The sequence below is a fragment of the Solanum verrucosum genome, unplaced genomic scaffold (assembly GCF_900185275.1).
Source record: "Solanum verrucosum unplaced genomic scaffold, falcon-dt-bn FXZP01000288.1, whole genome shotgun sequence".
In the NCBI taxonomy this organism is placed as follows: Eukaryota; Viridiplantae; Streptophyta; class Magnoliopsida; order Solanales; family Solanaceae; genus Solanum; species Solanum verrucosum.
This window is the reverse complement of record NW_026019933.1, coordinates 642,036-657,336: the sequence shown is the minus strand read 5'-3', so window position 1 is coordinate 657,336 and position 15,301 is coordinate 642,036. Positions and strand designations below refer to the sequence as shown.

The 15,301-nt window shown below is 27.9% G+C and overlaps 1 protein-coding gene across 1 annotated transcript; it reads right to left on the bottom strand.

Moving 5' to 3' along the window:
• Nucleotides 1–893: 893 nt before the first annotated feature.
• Nucleotides 894–4,096, bottom strand: LOC125833147 (L-ascorbate peroxidase 1, cytosolic-like). The gene is given in 11 exon segments (XM_049512291.1): nt 894–932; nt 1,033–1,091; nt 1,174–1,276; nt 1,372–1,451; nt 1,538–1,608; nt 1,611–1,622; nt 1,765–1,813; nt 2,206–2,271; nt 2,367–2,541; nt 2,671–2,799; nt 4,040–4,096. Coding segments are annotated over 10 exon segments (750 nt in total). The 5' UTR covers nt 2,790–2,799; nt 4,040–4,096; the 3' UTR covers nt 894–916.
• Between the last annotated feature and the right edge of the window lie 11,205 nt (nt 4,097–15,301).

Sequence of the window (15,301 nt, the reverse complement as noted above, 5' to 3'; positions counted from 1 at the left end):
AAGAAATGAAATATAAATAGTATAAAAACAAAAAAAAAAAAAACTTTTAGAAAAATTAGAATAATAAAAATAAAATGAGAATTGAAAAAAAATATTAAAAAAATGTGGGCTTTGTTGTATAAGCAACCTACTTTTTATCTATAGATAAGGTACATCTTTGAGAAAAAAGAATTTACAGTAATTCATATAGAAAAAAATCTTAAAGATTTGAGTTCCTATATAGAGATTCTAGCTAATCATTTATTCACTAGGAATGTCAAATAAGTTCCATATGTACATAAAACCCATTGAATTCTTGTAGATGTGGCGGCTTAAAGAAATATATTTAGCTCATCTCTCGAACAGTTCAGGCTTTCCATTTCTTCTACCTCTTAGCTACATCACTATTACATTCACCAACAGTTAAGCATGAATCTTAAAAAGTCAAGAGTGTTGGACATGACATTATATAAATGTTTGGAAACAGAAACAAAGGTAGTAGATCAATCTGTGTTTGGTTTCAAAATTAAGGTTGGGCTATATCAAGGATAACATCAAAGTCTCAATCAAATTGACCCCAAGTTAGTAATTGAAGTACTATAGCTATCCAGGGCTTGAACTAGACCTTTTTTATCTTGTATTATTAACTTCGCTTATTGGTTTATATAAAGAGTTAGGGGTAAACATCAAGCACTGTAAATATAACAATTTTGCTGCACTGTAAATATAACAATTTGGAGCGCATAACTCATCTTGCATTTCTTTCCTAAAAGTAGAGCAAGTTAAGAAAAAAAAAGTACCAAATGGAAAATTATCAAAAAAGAAAATGGAACTTATTAAAAAGCCTAAAATTATCCCAACAACTCCAGCGAGTTTTTCAGAATTGAAACAATAGTAAAATATGCCACTACTCTCCCAACTCTTTCCCGTCACCATTTTAAGCTTCAGCAAATCTGATAATAAAAAAGAAATTGATAGGTTAGACATAATATCTAAGCAGAATCGTGCATGTATGTATGTGTCTTTCAATAAGAAGCTATTATGTATGCCTACCCCAATTCAGAGAGTGTCAAGTGAGCCTTAGCATAGTCAGCGAAGAAGGCATCTTCATCCTGACATAAGCAAAGAGTTGTTCCAATCAGTCAACAACACAGCCAGCATTTTACAACTTAGATGAATAGTATTTATACTAACCGCAGCATATTTCTCAACAAGGGGGCGGAAAGCAGGATCACAGAGGAGAGCCTTGTCTGATGGCAACTGTAAGAGCCCTTCTTTTTCCCCACTCAAAAGCTCCCTGACAATAACAAATATCTAGTAAACAAAATGGACTGATAACAGTCAAGTATTCCACAAAAGGAGAACTCAAAAAAGACTCTTTTAGATTCTTACGTAAAGTATGAGTTGTCAAAGATAAGGGGATTGGCGGTCCAGGGTCCCTCAAAACCAGAACGCTCCTTGTGGCACCTTCCCTGGAGAAAAATATCACTAAGAAATAAGCATGTAGGAATAGAACCTCGCAACAAATAGGATTAAACAGTAAAAGCAGGTAACAAACCAAGGTATGGGCACCAGAGAGTGCAACAATATCCTTATCAGAAAGACCCATTTGTTTCACAAACACGTCCTCAAGTGGTCACAGCCTGCATTAGGTTTACATATGATTATCGAGACAGGCAAATTGCAAGAGATATTAAGTTCCTCAACACAATGTTTTGCAATCAGAATCTTCTCTATAAAGCTATCAGTCTATCATAAGACAAATTTTGCAAAGGAAGAACTTACCCTTGGTGGCATCAGGCAAGCGACCTTCAACAGGTGGTTCTGGCTTGTCCTGGCAAAGCAATGTTAACATAAATTTAGATTTCACCAAACAAGAGGGATGAAAATGTTACACATTTTGAATATATAATACTACAAAGTTTCTATACATAAAGTAGGAAAGGGAATATAAGAATAAGAATCATCAAATTAGAATTCACTATGCAGGAGTTCTTTACACACAACCCTTTACAGTAATGTGAAGCATATGCATATCATAACGTCTTAGTTAACCAATACCAATAGGGAAGTATTTCACAAATAGTAGTGGAAGAGACTTTTGCCAAATGCATAAAATTTAGATAGAAGTTCCCAGAATCACAAGTCAGTATTTCCTTACAAACAGGGCCTCAAATTGGGAAGTAACTAGAATTGCTACAAAGCTGCATAGACAGTCTAACTAACCTCTCTGCCAGGGTGAAAGGGAACATCAGGTCCTCCAGTAACTTCAACAGCAACAACACCAGCCAACTGCACCAAAAGAAAATAGCAAGTTAGTTCTGCACTTTGTTAAGCAAATATTAACCGTTAAAAAAAATACTAACAATCAACGCAAGGATACATACTTGGTGGAAATCAGCATGGGAGAGGGTGGGAAACTGCTCCCTAATGGGCTCCAAGAGTCTGAGAGCAATGTCAAGACCATTGTTTGCACCATGAGCTTGCTCAGCTTTGAACCTCATGGTACCAAAGGGACCACCAGTCTTGGAACACACATCATAGGTACCAGCAGAGTGCCATCTGAGACAACAGAAAATATCTTTATACACAACTCACAAAAATTACAACTCATTATCCATTTGATCAAATGTATTGTATTCACTGTCTAACTTATCAGCAAAAAAAAAAAACCAATTGAAGAGAACATACGCAAGACGGAGCATAATAGGAGCACAATTCTTCTCAGCAATGAGTGCTCTGAGTTTCCTTTTACATTTGTCAACAGCCTTGAGGTACTCCTCGCTCACGGTGGGATAGGACTTACCCATAGTAATTGATCTACAGAGCATTTAAGTACAATAAGTTTCACAATCAAGAAATTAACCAATCATATACTATAGTTAGGTCGAGAAGGCTTAAGTATTTGTAGAAAAAAAACACAAATATTATGTGTAAGCAGATCCATGCCATTCTTGAAGTTGAAAAAAAAAAAAAAACAGACTCTGGACAGATTATTTACGCTTTGCACCATTCAAAAGAAAACAATTTTAATACCCTTTGCACTATTCAAAATGGTACAATTTTGCCAACTCTATGCAATATTAGGTTACCAACTCTAGTAGTGATATGATAAAAGAAAACAATTTTAATTATACTTTAATCAGATTTATTACTTATTTCATCTCAGATTCAGTGTAATAGTTTTGAAAAGGAACTGTAAAATAAATGTATAGTAGAAAAATTAATATTGATAATTAAACTTTATATTTCATAATATTGGCATTGTATAAAAATTGTCAGTTCATCAACTAATTTCATAATCTCCCTAATAATTCTTATTTAAAATCTTTAAAATCAAAAGCACTTGTCCCCTAAACTTTAATAGGATAGCAAAATTATCCCATTTCAAAAATTGACTCATTTTCCCTTGTGTTGGAACAAACCATTAGAAAGAAAGGCGTTTTTCATGAATTTGGATAATTTTTTTAGCCAAAAATGTATTTTTAACCTATTTCGAATAGGCCAAGGTATTTTTCGCCCTTTGTCATTTTTATAGAAAAATATAATAAATAATAATGCAAAAAAAAATCAGAAAAGTGAATAATTATCATAGCCAAACATCTCCGGTCAATTTTATTTATTTTTTTTATAACCAAGACGAATTCGTCTGTGAGCCGCCGCCCTTTGGACCAATCACAGCTTTCTAAACTCGGTGAATAATAGGCCCGCCCCTCTATCCTTCTCCACCTAAATACCGGGCTTCGCTTTGCATGGTGTGGGGGATTGAACCTGATCTCCGGTCAATTTAAAATCGCGATGTGTACAGATTCATCGTAAAAACATTTATACAATTTTTTTAACAAATAATTATTAGTAACATATAGATTCATATCAAGATCACGGATCACCCTCTGTAAAGATCACATAGCACAGGCAAAAGAAGGCATTTCAGAAACAAAAATGCAATCGAAATAATCATTCTATAGACACATTTCACAACATCATCAAAGCCATAAAAAGTGAATAAAATAGAGCTGCATTACAGATCGATCGATCGATCGATGAAAGAGATAAGAACCTGAAGAGAGAGAAAGGCAAAGATGATAAACCCTAGAGAGAGAGTGTGTACGGCACGCACAGACCACAAGCACAGTAATGAAATGAAACAAAAACCCAAAATGGGGAAAATAAAAGGGAAAGGAAGGTTCTAGAAGGCGAATGTAGACCGTAGGATTAGAATGATCGTCTCTAATTGGTGGAAATTACATAAGGTTAAGTTATCTGCAGCCCCTTAAAATTGTATGTATAATTCACTTAGACACCTCAACTAAGATTAATATCTAATGAACACTTTTATCTATTCAAAATTTGTTCGGAGTGATATAACTTTTATTTAGACCAACTTCTCTAATTTTGTTCCTTCGTAATATCTCTGATTTTTCCAAATAATAAAAATAAATTAACTTGCATTGTTAGTAGTTATGTAATCTTTTACTATTTTTCATTTATAATATATGGTTTCCATTCCATTAAAATATTCAAGTACCAACCATATTATATCCATGCAGAACATAGTGAGAAGAGAAACTAAGGTGTTCCAATAGCAAACCCAATTTAGTTTAATTTTATAGTATAACTTACATGAATCTCATAGTGTAAGACCTAAATTACATCTTATTCCTACTCTTTTCTATTTTATAAAAGTTCCTTAAAATATCAGTCATCCGAATACATAAGTTTCATCCGGATACACTGATTGTGATACATTATAAAACTTGTTTGTTGCGCTTAATATGGAATATTAACATAAAATTGATTTTCTTTCCCATAAATCATGCAGATCTTATTGATATCAATCCATGCAATGTGCAACAACTTTACAAAATTCAAAATTCAGATTTTCATCTTTTCTATCAATTCGAAATCGTAAAAGTTCCACATGAGAAATTGCCCTTCTTTGTGTTACAACCTGTCAATGTTAGCATTGATGGAACGATTGTTGTTTTTCAATTGTATAGAGGGGTACTCTTATTTGTTACTCTTTTTTTACACATTTTTTTTTCCCTTGCTTCTCTCAAGAATTCCAAAAATAACGTGCACTTTGTTCTCTCAAGAAAAATGAAGCAAAAAGCAGCTTTAATATGGAAGAGAAGAAAGATGATGGGACTGTGAGATGTTCACTCAAGATTGAAGTAATTGATGATACAACAATGATTGGTATTTATCAAGTTAGAAAAAGTTGCTCAATTGATTAAAATATCAAGGGTTTTGATGGAAAAATAGGAAGAAATAGGAAGAAAAAGAATGCAAATCAAATGGTTGCGATAAAAGCAAAAGTTAGGAACATGATGACTACTGAATAATCAAGAACTCATGGGGTACATCATGGGGAGTGGAGGGGTATGGATATATACGAAGAAACAGTGATTTTCCATGTGATTTTCCATACGGTGTTTGTGCCATTAATTCATTGACTTCTTATCCGACGAAGGAATTATCTTTTATATTATCTCCTTATCCATCTCCGACCGTTCAACCACCTCCTCCACCATTTCCTATGCCCTCTCCACCATTGGTATATAGTTTTTTTTAATGTATCAATGTTATAGTTTTATTTTGTCATTTTGATGTGACTATGTAAGACATGATACATTAGTGGTAAACGACCCGCGTGTATTGTAATTTTGTATCTATAGATTATGATGTGGTCATTATTTTGTATTCGATGTGATTTGTATAAAAATGTATATCATAATATATTGTATATGATATATATAATAAATGGATTAACAATTGAGACGGATCAGATACGTTTTGAATATCGAGTGTGTGTATCACAAATTTGTGTAATGTATCAGGTTATTATTGTGTATATTGTACATGTAAATATGTAACAATTAAGATACGTAAATTACTTGTTTTGATCAAGACAAATGTGGATGATACATTAATATATATCAATCTTGGATTTTTGTGAATGGTTGTATCATTGATAATTTTAATATACCTAGTACATGTTATAAGATGGTTACAAAATTGTGTCGATATGTGCTAGTTTGTTGTTAGATAGGTGTTGCTTTGAAAATTGAAAAAAAATGTATTTCATATAATGTATCACTAAATTTTTTAATGTTTGCAGATTGTTCCATATCGTCTGAGTTTTTATATATCAAGATTATTATTGGGTAATATTACATATACATCGCATTCTAAGTTGGATAAGACTGAACAAATATTAAAGAATGCAGATACATAATACACAACTGATTTGTTATTGTCTATATAACCTTTTAAATTTGAATAAGTTTGATAATACTTTGAAAAACTTGATACCTGCAAATGATACATTAGGTAGTATTTATGTATCAACTATCAAGTACATTTATATTGAACGTGATAAAACTAAACGAATATTCAACAACATTAGGATTATGTACCAACACCTTAAATATGAATATGATACATTGCAAAAAACAAGGATGAACGGAGAATCAGATACAATGGAGAATCATATGTATCAGGAAAAAAGGGTAAAAACAAAAAAAATAAAAAACGACAATGGAGAATATGAAAAGTACCTAATTCAGTGGTTTAAATTTGATTTACTAGAGAGAGAATCCTTTTGAAATTCAAATTGAGATGAAAATTGTAACGGATAAGATTGTGGAGTGAAATTAGAAGAGATTAAAGGAGTGAAAAAAGGAAGAAAAAACGTGGGTTAATGTTAAAATACTTATGTATCCGGATGACTTGAATAAGAAATTTTGGAAATATTTTAAAATGGTAGAGAATAATGAAAATTATGAAAAATAAAAGTGTGTATATAGATAATTAATCCAATTTTATATTCATTGGAAATTTCGTTAATGACAAATATACTCTCAATTTATTTATACGATATTGTGTGCCATGTTTTTTTTCAATGACTTTTAGAATCATTATTCTTCATCTCGTAAGAACAAATTTACTCACATGTTTTTATTTTCCTACTTATCACAATCCAATACAAACTTTAATTTATATTATTATTATTTTTATTTGATGTCAGAAATCCTTATTGAAGTCCCACTGATTTAAATTCGTTGTAGCGGGGATAAGCGCGTCATGCTAAGGATTTTGTCATATCCACAATTTGAACCAGAGATATCTGATTAATGGAGGAACTATCACATCCACTACATCGTTAGGGACCGTTTGGTAGCTGGTTAGAGTTATACATGTATTAATAATGTAGGGATTGTTGGAAAACTATATGTGCAGTGGAAGCATACCAGAATCATACTGCTTACATGAATAATAGATAATCAATGTGTTTATGCTAGAACACATAAACTTACTGAAATTTAATTCAAGAATTACCTCTTGAAGCGTGAGCAGATACATTCAAGTGAATCCACGAGTTAGACCTTCAAGCGACTCCACAAGTTAAACAACAAATCACAGTCTTCTACGGTGATCCCACGTTCACATTCGAACTCTCTACATTTTCGATTATAGAGACGTGTGTAGAAGAAACAGTATATTGATAAAGAAAGTTTTTTCAATACTTGGGTGGGCAAGTATCGAATGGAAAACTCATTCACTTTCTAGGTTAGAAGAATCCCTACTTATAGAAATTTCTTCACAGTCCAAAAACAAGAACAAAAAGACGTTATTTTCAAGAACTAAAAAGTCACAATCTTTTGTTCTTTTTTCCTAGAAAATAGGATTATGAGTTCTAGTTAAATATGGGCACAGTAGGAATCACAAAACTAATTAATAAGGCTTGCTATTATGGATATAATTTCATATAATTAATTTGAATTATTCTTACCATAATAAATTACAAATCATTTCACGTAATCACACTCTATTTATATTTCAAAATTCTCCATTGAACACTTATGTAATTCCACATGTTAAGATTACAAATACTAATCAAAATTATTGACTAATTTAATTCAAAAATTATTTTCCTTTAGAGTACTGCTTAACTTATTTCATGTGTCGGATTCAAAAATTCACTTGTAAGGTTTGACACGATGAAAACTTATAAGTTTCTCAAAAAGACTATCATCAATCTCTATATCGAGACATGGATTCCATCAATTAACTTATTATTTCAGCAATATATATTATTATCATCTAATTTACCAGATATATTGACTCATCTCAGAATCTCACCTTTTAATAAATTAAAACGATAATTAATACATACAAATCATAATAGTTATATCATAATTAAGAATATAAGTACATTTAACAGTTTAAAGAATATATTTTTGTCAGTTAGTCTAAAACAACTATCTCTACTCGTCCCGTTCAATACATACAAAATGACATAGCATAAGAAGTTGGAACTATACCATTCTCATAATCAAGATAAATTATATATAATCTTGTGCTACAATCGTATCGATGACATATCCAATTTCCATCTTAGATTGTGAACAAAAAACTTTATATTTACCGATGATTTAATCATTTGTATATAAGATAAAACTCTATACACTAAATTATCTACTATATAAATAAACAGACACCACAAACGAATATATTATCTATTAAAACTGAATAAATAATTTATTCTATAATAAATATTATATCTAAACATATGGTTGATAGTATATATCCCAACAAGAGTATCTAATAGGTAATAGTCCTAATTGGAGTAATTTCCCTCAAAATATACTTGACACAAAAAAATATTTTTCTCTCTCCTATGTCACATTATTCCTTTTTTACTAGTAATTAAAAAATTTAACTTTTTAAATCAACCCATATGATATACTCGGTAAAAATAATAATTACATAACGTAAAGTGAACATTTTTAAACAACTTATATTTGTAATGCTAATTATTTATTCTAAATCATTTTTCAAATAATTCATTCTTGAAGTTCTTATAAAATGCGTCAGGTGAACATTAAAAACAAGTAAAAGTGAACAGAATAAAAAAGAAAAATAAGTGACATTAGAGAACAATTTTTACGTACTTATAAAAAATCAAGAGTATTATATCAACTAATTCTTTTTACGGATTTTTTTCTAGCAACTATTCCCTCTGTCCATTTTTATTTATTCATTACGTTATAAATAATTATTCATTTGTTACTTGTTTACTTTAGAAAATCAAGTGGTAATTTATTACTTAATTCCTAATTCACTCTTATTATTAATTATAGTCATTTGTCAATGCGTTTTTTAAAATATAAAATTTATTATTTTAAAAGATTGATATAGTAAACTTATTTTTATTATTTCTTAAGAGATATGGCAAATTAATACTGAACAAGTAAAGATGGACGGAAGGAGTAGAAACTAAATTTTCCAGTTTAAAAAAAAGTAAAAAATATTATTTTAAAAAAAAGAATAATATGACATGAAATCCCACTAAAAGTGTGCACTTTGCATATTCTTTAAGAAATTAATAAAGGCATGATTTAGAAAAATAATTAATGTTAAATGTAATAATAGAAAAAATGTCTATCTCTTATATGCTAAAGTAAAAAACTAAAAATGATAAATAGTTAAGAATTTTTTTTTATTGAATATAACATATGAGTTATTTTAAAAAATTTAATTTTTTTAAGAAATATGAAAATGTGACATGGCATTCCAATAGGAGAGAAAATAATATTTTTTTGTGTCAAATATATTTTGGAGAAAATATGTAAAGTTGGGTGATATTGTAGTTCTAAAATAAGCATAAGTGATATTACTAGATAATTTCTCAAACATGGGTGACTATCTAGGGAAATTACTCTCCTAATTGAGATATCTAAGTAAATTATACGGACAACTTTAAGGGACCGTCAATGATTTAAAAACCAAAAATAAATATCATATCAATAGAGACATATGACTGGCAGCATCTTTAATTTATTTAAGAAACAAATGTGAACGCATGGATGCTATAAATGATTCCTTTCAAAATTTTAATGAAACTTCTCACCTCCAATTATTTTGCATATGGTGGAATGAAAATGGGAACATGTGGGTGACCAAAGGGGCCTCTCGCGATCCAATAACATCTACCACTGCGGTTCATGACATTATCTTTAAAATAATAATTGATATACGTATTCGCGCGATATATTGATAATATTAAAATATTATTTTTAATTATTTTAATTAAATTATGATGTTTTGTTTGAGGATATTAAATTATAGTACTCCTAAAAAAAAATCTAACTATTATATTGTTCCCCGTTGAAATGTACTGTTTCCCTTCTCCCTCCCATGTCCACCGCCTTTTTTTTTAATCCCTTTATAATTAAATTTTTAGGCTTAAGTCATATGCAACTAGTTAAATTTGTTCGCATATTTTAATTAGACACCTTAACTTAGCTAGTACCTATTGAACACTTTAATCTTAAGAAATTTATACCTATTTAACACAAAATGAAAATCAGTTGAAACCCAAAAGTGTGTGTTTCTCAAACACAAATACATAACTGATGAACTAATGAAAGTAGACCTAGTAAACGTCAATAATTATAGAAATCATGCATATCAGTGTTTTAAAAAACTCTGTTGGGACTCGTCTCGGGGCTCGCCCTAGGGCGGGACTCTAACAAAACGTTTGAGACTCAAATGTGGGGCTTAGTTTTCTAAGACTTACGCCCTAAGCGTTCGATTGTACGCCCTAAGCACGCAAAAGGCTCGCCTAACAGATCTTACACAAATTATATGTTAAAATCTTTAGTTAACATTGTTGACCCTCATAATTATTGAATAATTGAATGATACTTAATAATTTTTAATCTATTGAGATAAGAAGATTGAGAATAACTCAAATAACAAGTTTTAATAACGTATCTTTCCTATTTTGCAACACCGTGAAAGTAATTATATATTACGTAATATTTCTTTTAAAAATACGTCGCAAAATTTTATTTTTTCACTTATCAATTGTCTTCATGATTTTGTCATATGTCTCAAAATTATCATATTTTATTTAGCCATCACTACTAGAAAATTGTAAATTACCTACGAATTTTACAATTGGGGATTATTTCTGCAGAAATTTCCTACGAATTTTCATGCGAAAATATGAAATTCCTAAATTCTAGATCTTGTTACCTGCGAAAAATATTTCCCTAGAAAAATTGGTAAGTAAATTTGGCGCCATTTTCACAAAACTATTTCCTGGAGAATTATTTGGGGCGGATAATTTGCAAGTACCATTTTCACAAGTAAATTCGCAAGTAATGAAAAAAGTATATTTTGTAATCGGTTTGCAAGAAAAATCCTAGATAAAATTATTTTCAGATTTAACTAGGAATAATTACTTGAGAATTTATCTAAAAATATTTTTATATGTGATATTACTTGGGGATTCATGTTCCCCAAATTTTGTTGGGGATTTATTTCATAGGGATTTACTTGGGAATTTTCTCGCTTTAAAATTATTTGGGGATTTTATTATTATGAATTTGATTGGAGATTTTTGAAGGATTTACTTGGAAATATGCATACTTGATTATTATTATTTTGATATAATTTAACTGATTTTTTTTCTTGAAATTTAAGAGGAACTATAGAATGAATTTTATTGTTAAAATATCTACTCTACTTTTAGGCTTAAAAAATTATTATACAATATCAATCTAATACAGTGTTAGAACATTATCACAAATGGTAGGATCAATATTTTAGACTTGTGTATAATTAATATTTAATCTCACTAATAATCAATAATGTCTTTTTTATTTTATTTTTTTATTTGAAAGATACAAAACAATAAAATTATATGACGTGTTATTTATCCGTAGAAAAATGTATATATAATATAAATGAGAAACATAGACAAGGTGATGTGACACCTCTCTATGACCTTCATTTGTATTTGTTTTTTTTCTCATTTTTTTCTTATTTAAATTAATTATTGTATTATAAAATCAAATTACTTAATTTATTACAAATAAATATTTTATTAATGGAGTAACATTTATAACAAAGACACTTCACATTCTTTTTTTTCTTTGTTAGCCTCACTTCAAATCATAAAATTATAATATTTTTTTTATATTTTAAGTGTTTTTCTCTTTATTATTTAATTTATTTACAAGGAGTGTCAAGGAGTAATTATCCATGTTGTATTTTTAATAATATTCAAGACTCTCATAATTTTCATGTCCATAACCTCCAAAAATTAATTTGTAAGTTTATGATGTCTTATGGTATTCCTATATTTTGCCTATATAAACTCATATTTAGTTTCATGGAGATTCACATTCAAGATTATATTTTCCCTTATTCATCATATTGGTTTGTGAATTAGCTAACATGTAACAAAAAAGAAGTACATGAAGGTGAGAAATATTTCATTTCCAAGTCTTTCTTTTTATTTTCTACATTTTCCCTATCTAAATAATATTTAATTTCATAAAAATTCACATTCAAGAATATATTTTCTCTTCTTTATCATATTAGTTTGTCATTAACTAATATGTAACGAAAAAGATGTACATGAAAGGTAAGAAATATTTCATTCTCAAATCTCTTTTTATTTTTATGTATTTGGATATGCTTTCTTAATATTTTATTTATGTATGTATTATCATTCTCCAAGCAAGTATGATTAAATTTTATTTTTTTTAATAATGAACAATGTGTAGATTATCCTTTCCCTTCTTTATCATATTGGTTTGTGAATTAGTTAACATGTAACAAAAAAGAAGTACATGAAGGTGAGAAATATTTCATTTCCAAGTCTTTCTTTTTATTTTCTACATTTTCCCTATCTAAATAATATTTAATTTCATAAAAATTCACATTCAAGAATATATTTTCTCTTCTTTATCATATTAGTTTGTGAATTAACTAATATGAAACGAAAAAGATGTACATGAAAGGTAAGAAATATTTCATTCTCAAATCTCTTTTTATTTTTATGTATTTGGATATGCTTTCTTAATATTTTATTTATGTATGTATTATCATTCTCCAAGCAAGTATGATTAAATTTTTTTTTGTAATAATGAACAATGTGTTGTTAGTATGTGATTGTTCTCTTTAATAGTCAATTTGCTGAATATAATATAGTTTGATTACAATATGTGTGAGTTTTCAAGAGACAATTCTTATTTACTGTTAGTACAATTGAAAAAATCATTTACAAATATATTACATATAGTTTAGATTTTTTTTTCTTTCTTTTGGTATAATCACTTTCAATTGGTATGATATTTTATTTATTCATAATTATGTTTTTTTTTATTCAATTGGTAGCATATAATGAAGAGGTTGACAAATGGAGTAAAAAATATGATGGCGAATCTACTTACAAAGGAATATAAATAGATAATAGAAGAAAAGGAATTTTTGAAACATAATTAGGGATTATTTTTTGCTAGAAATTTTGTTGTTACTTTGACTTGTATTGGTAAGGTAGCTACTTTTGTTAGAATTTTTTAAACTTTAGTCTATATAAGTAAATTAACTACATGTATTGGCAATGCTCTTCATTTGGTTCTTTACTATTCTATTATTTTTTTTGTTATGAAGCACAACTAATATAACTATCTCATTTTTAAAAAAAATTACGATGATAATGAGCTTCATTTTTATTATGCTTGCAAGAAAATAATTAAAACGAAAATATTAAATTCTATGATGCTTTTTTTTTTATGTAACAATTTGTTTTCGTCACTGTTCTTTTTTGTTTGAAATGTATTTATATTTTTTATGCAGTCACCAAGCGTTTTTTTTCATTATTGTATTTCTATCCCTTATTTTCACATTTATATATTTATTATTTATTTATTTTTACAAATAAAATTAATACATGATTATTAATGCAATTAATATCTGATAAAATCCATAACTCATGTCTCTTCATTTTACTTGTAACTTCTACTCTTAAATATTGTAATAACTTTTTCATGTTTTTTTTTTCATAATTTTTATAAATATTTTAATTAATGTTTAAATTTTTTTAAAATTAATAATAAAGACACAATGAAGAACTTCAATTTTGTTTTTTTATGAAATCAAAATTTGTATAGAGGATCATAAAAAATATGTATACAATATATTGTTATTTCAAAATATGATCTCTATCTCATTTACTTCACCGTGGTAAATAATTTATTCTTCTATATACACATGAATAGTTTGCACTTAAAAGATGTAAAAAAATTCAATTTTATATATTTAAAAAAAATGAAAAAAAATGTATCATATCGCATATGAAGAGAATATCAAATATTATTTATATGTCTGATACTAACATGAATATAAATATTATATATTATTGTCCAATAAATATTTCTTATAGCCGCGCGAAGCGCGGACAATTTCCCTAGTAATATCATAAGTGTAATCAATCTTGATTTGATGTTATTTTTATATTAAATAATGTATTATTTAATAAGTCATGCAGTACTTATAAGTAGATAAAAATTCGATTATATACATTATTAATATGAAGTTTATTACCCCCTAATTGATAGAATTATATGAAATGAAAAATAAATTATTTTTACTTGTATATCCAATTTATATATTTTTGGTTACAAGCATTAAAAATAATAGAATTTATCTATAATAAGTTATTAAATGTTATTTGTTTACAAATATATAATTAAGTATGTTAAAATATAATTGCTAAAAGATAAATTAATAATATAAATACCACAAATACCTATAAGATATACTATCGATTATTATTTATAACTTTCTTGCACTTTAAACTTATAAATATATTTATCTTTTCAATTATTTATTTATAAGAACCTTGTATGTATAATATAAATTTGTCTACTTTTAATATGCTTAGTCATGAATATTATCTTATACAAATAGCTAGCATAAAATTTTCATGATATGTTGGGTAGTAGTGATTTATTTTAAATATATAATTAATTGTCGTGTTTCATTTTTTAAGAGTTAAATTACCTGAATTTTAGGGAACATTTTAAGATATATATTTCATACCATATTAATACGAGTTGAATTTATAGTACTTCTTGTATAATTTATAAATATCTAAATTATATTTTAAATACTCAATTAATTTAATTTAATTTAGTTTTAAAAAATAATCAAATAAAAAAACACAAAAAATTACTGTAATTCCAGTGGTACTTTTGTACCACGATACCAAAAGAGTAGCATTTATAATGCCATGACAAGTAGCACTGAAAGAATATAATTTCAAAGAGAAACTACATTAATACTTGGGAGTTGGGGCATGGATTAAGTTAAAATCCATAAGAGAACTCCTTTTTTTTTGGTAATTTTTACCAAAATTTTCGTGATATTTTAAATATTTTTTGCAAGAAAATTCGTAAGAAATGATTACCTACGAAGGTTTTACCTTCGGATTCTTTTTAGTAGAAAAATCTGTAGTAGA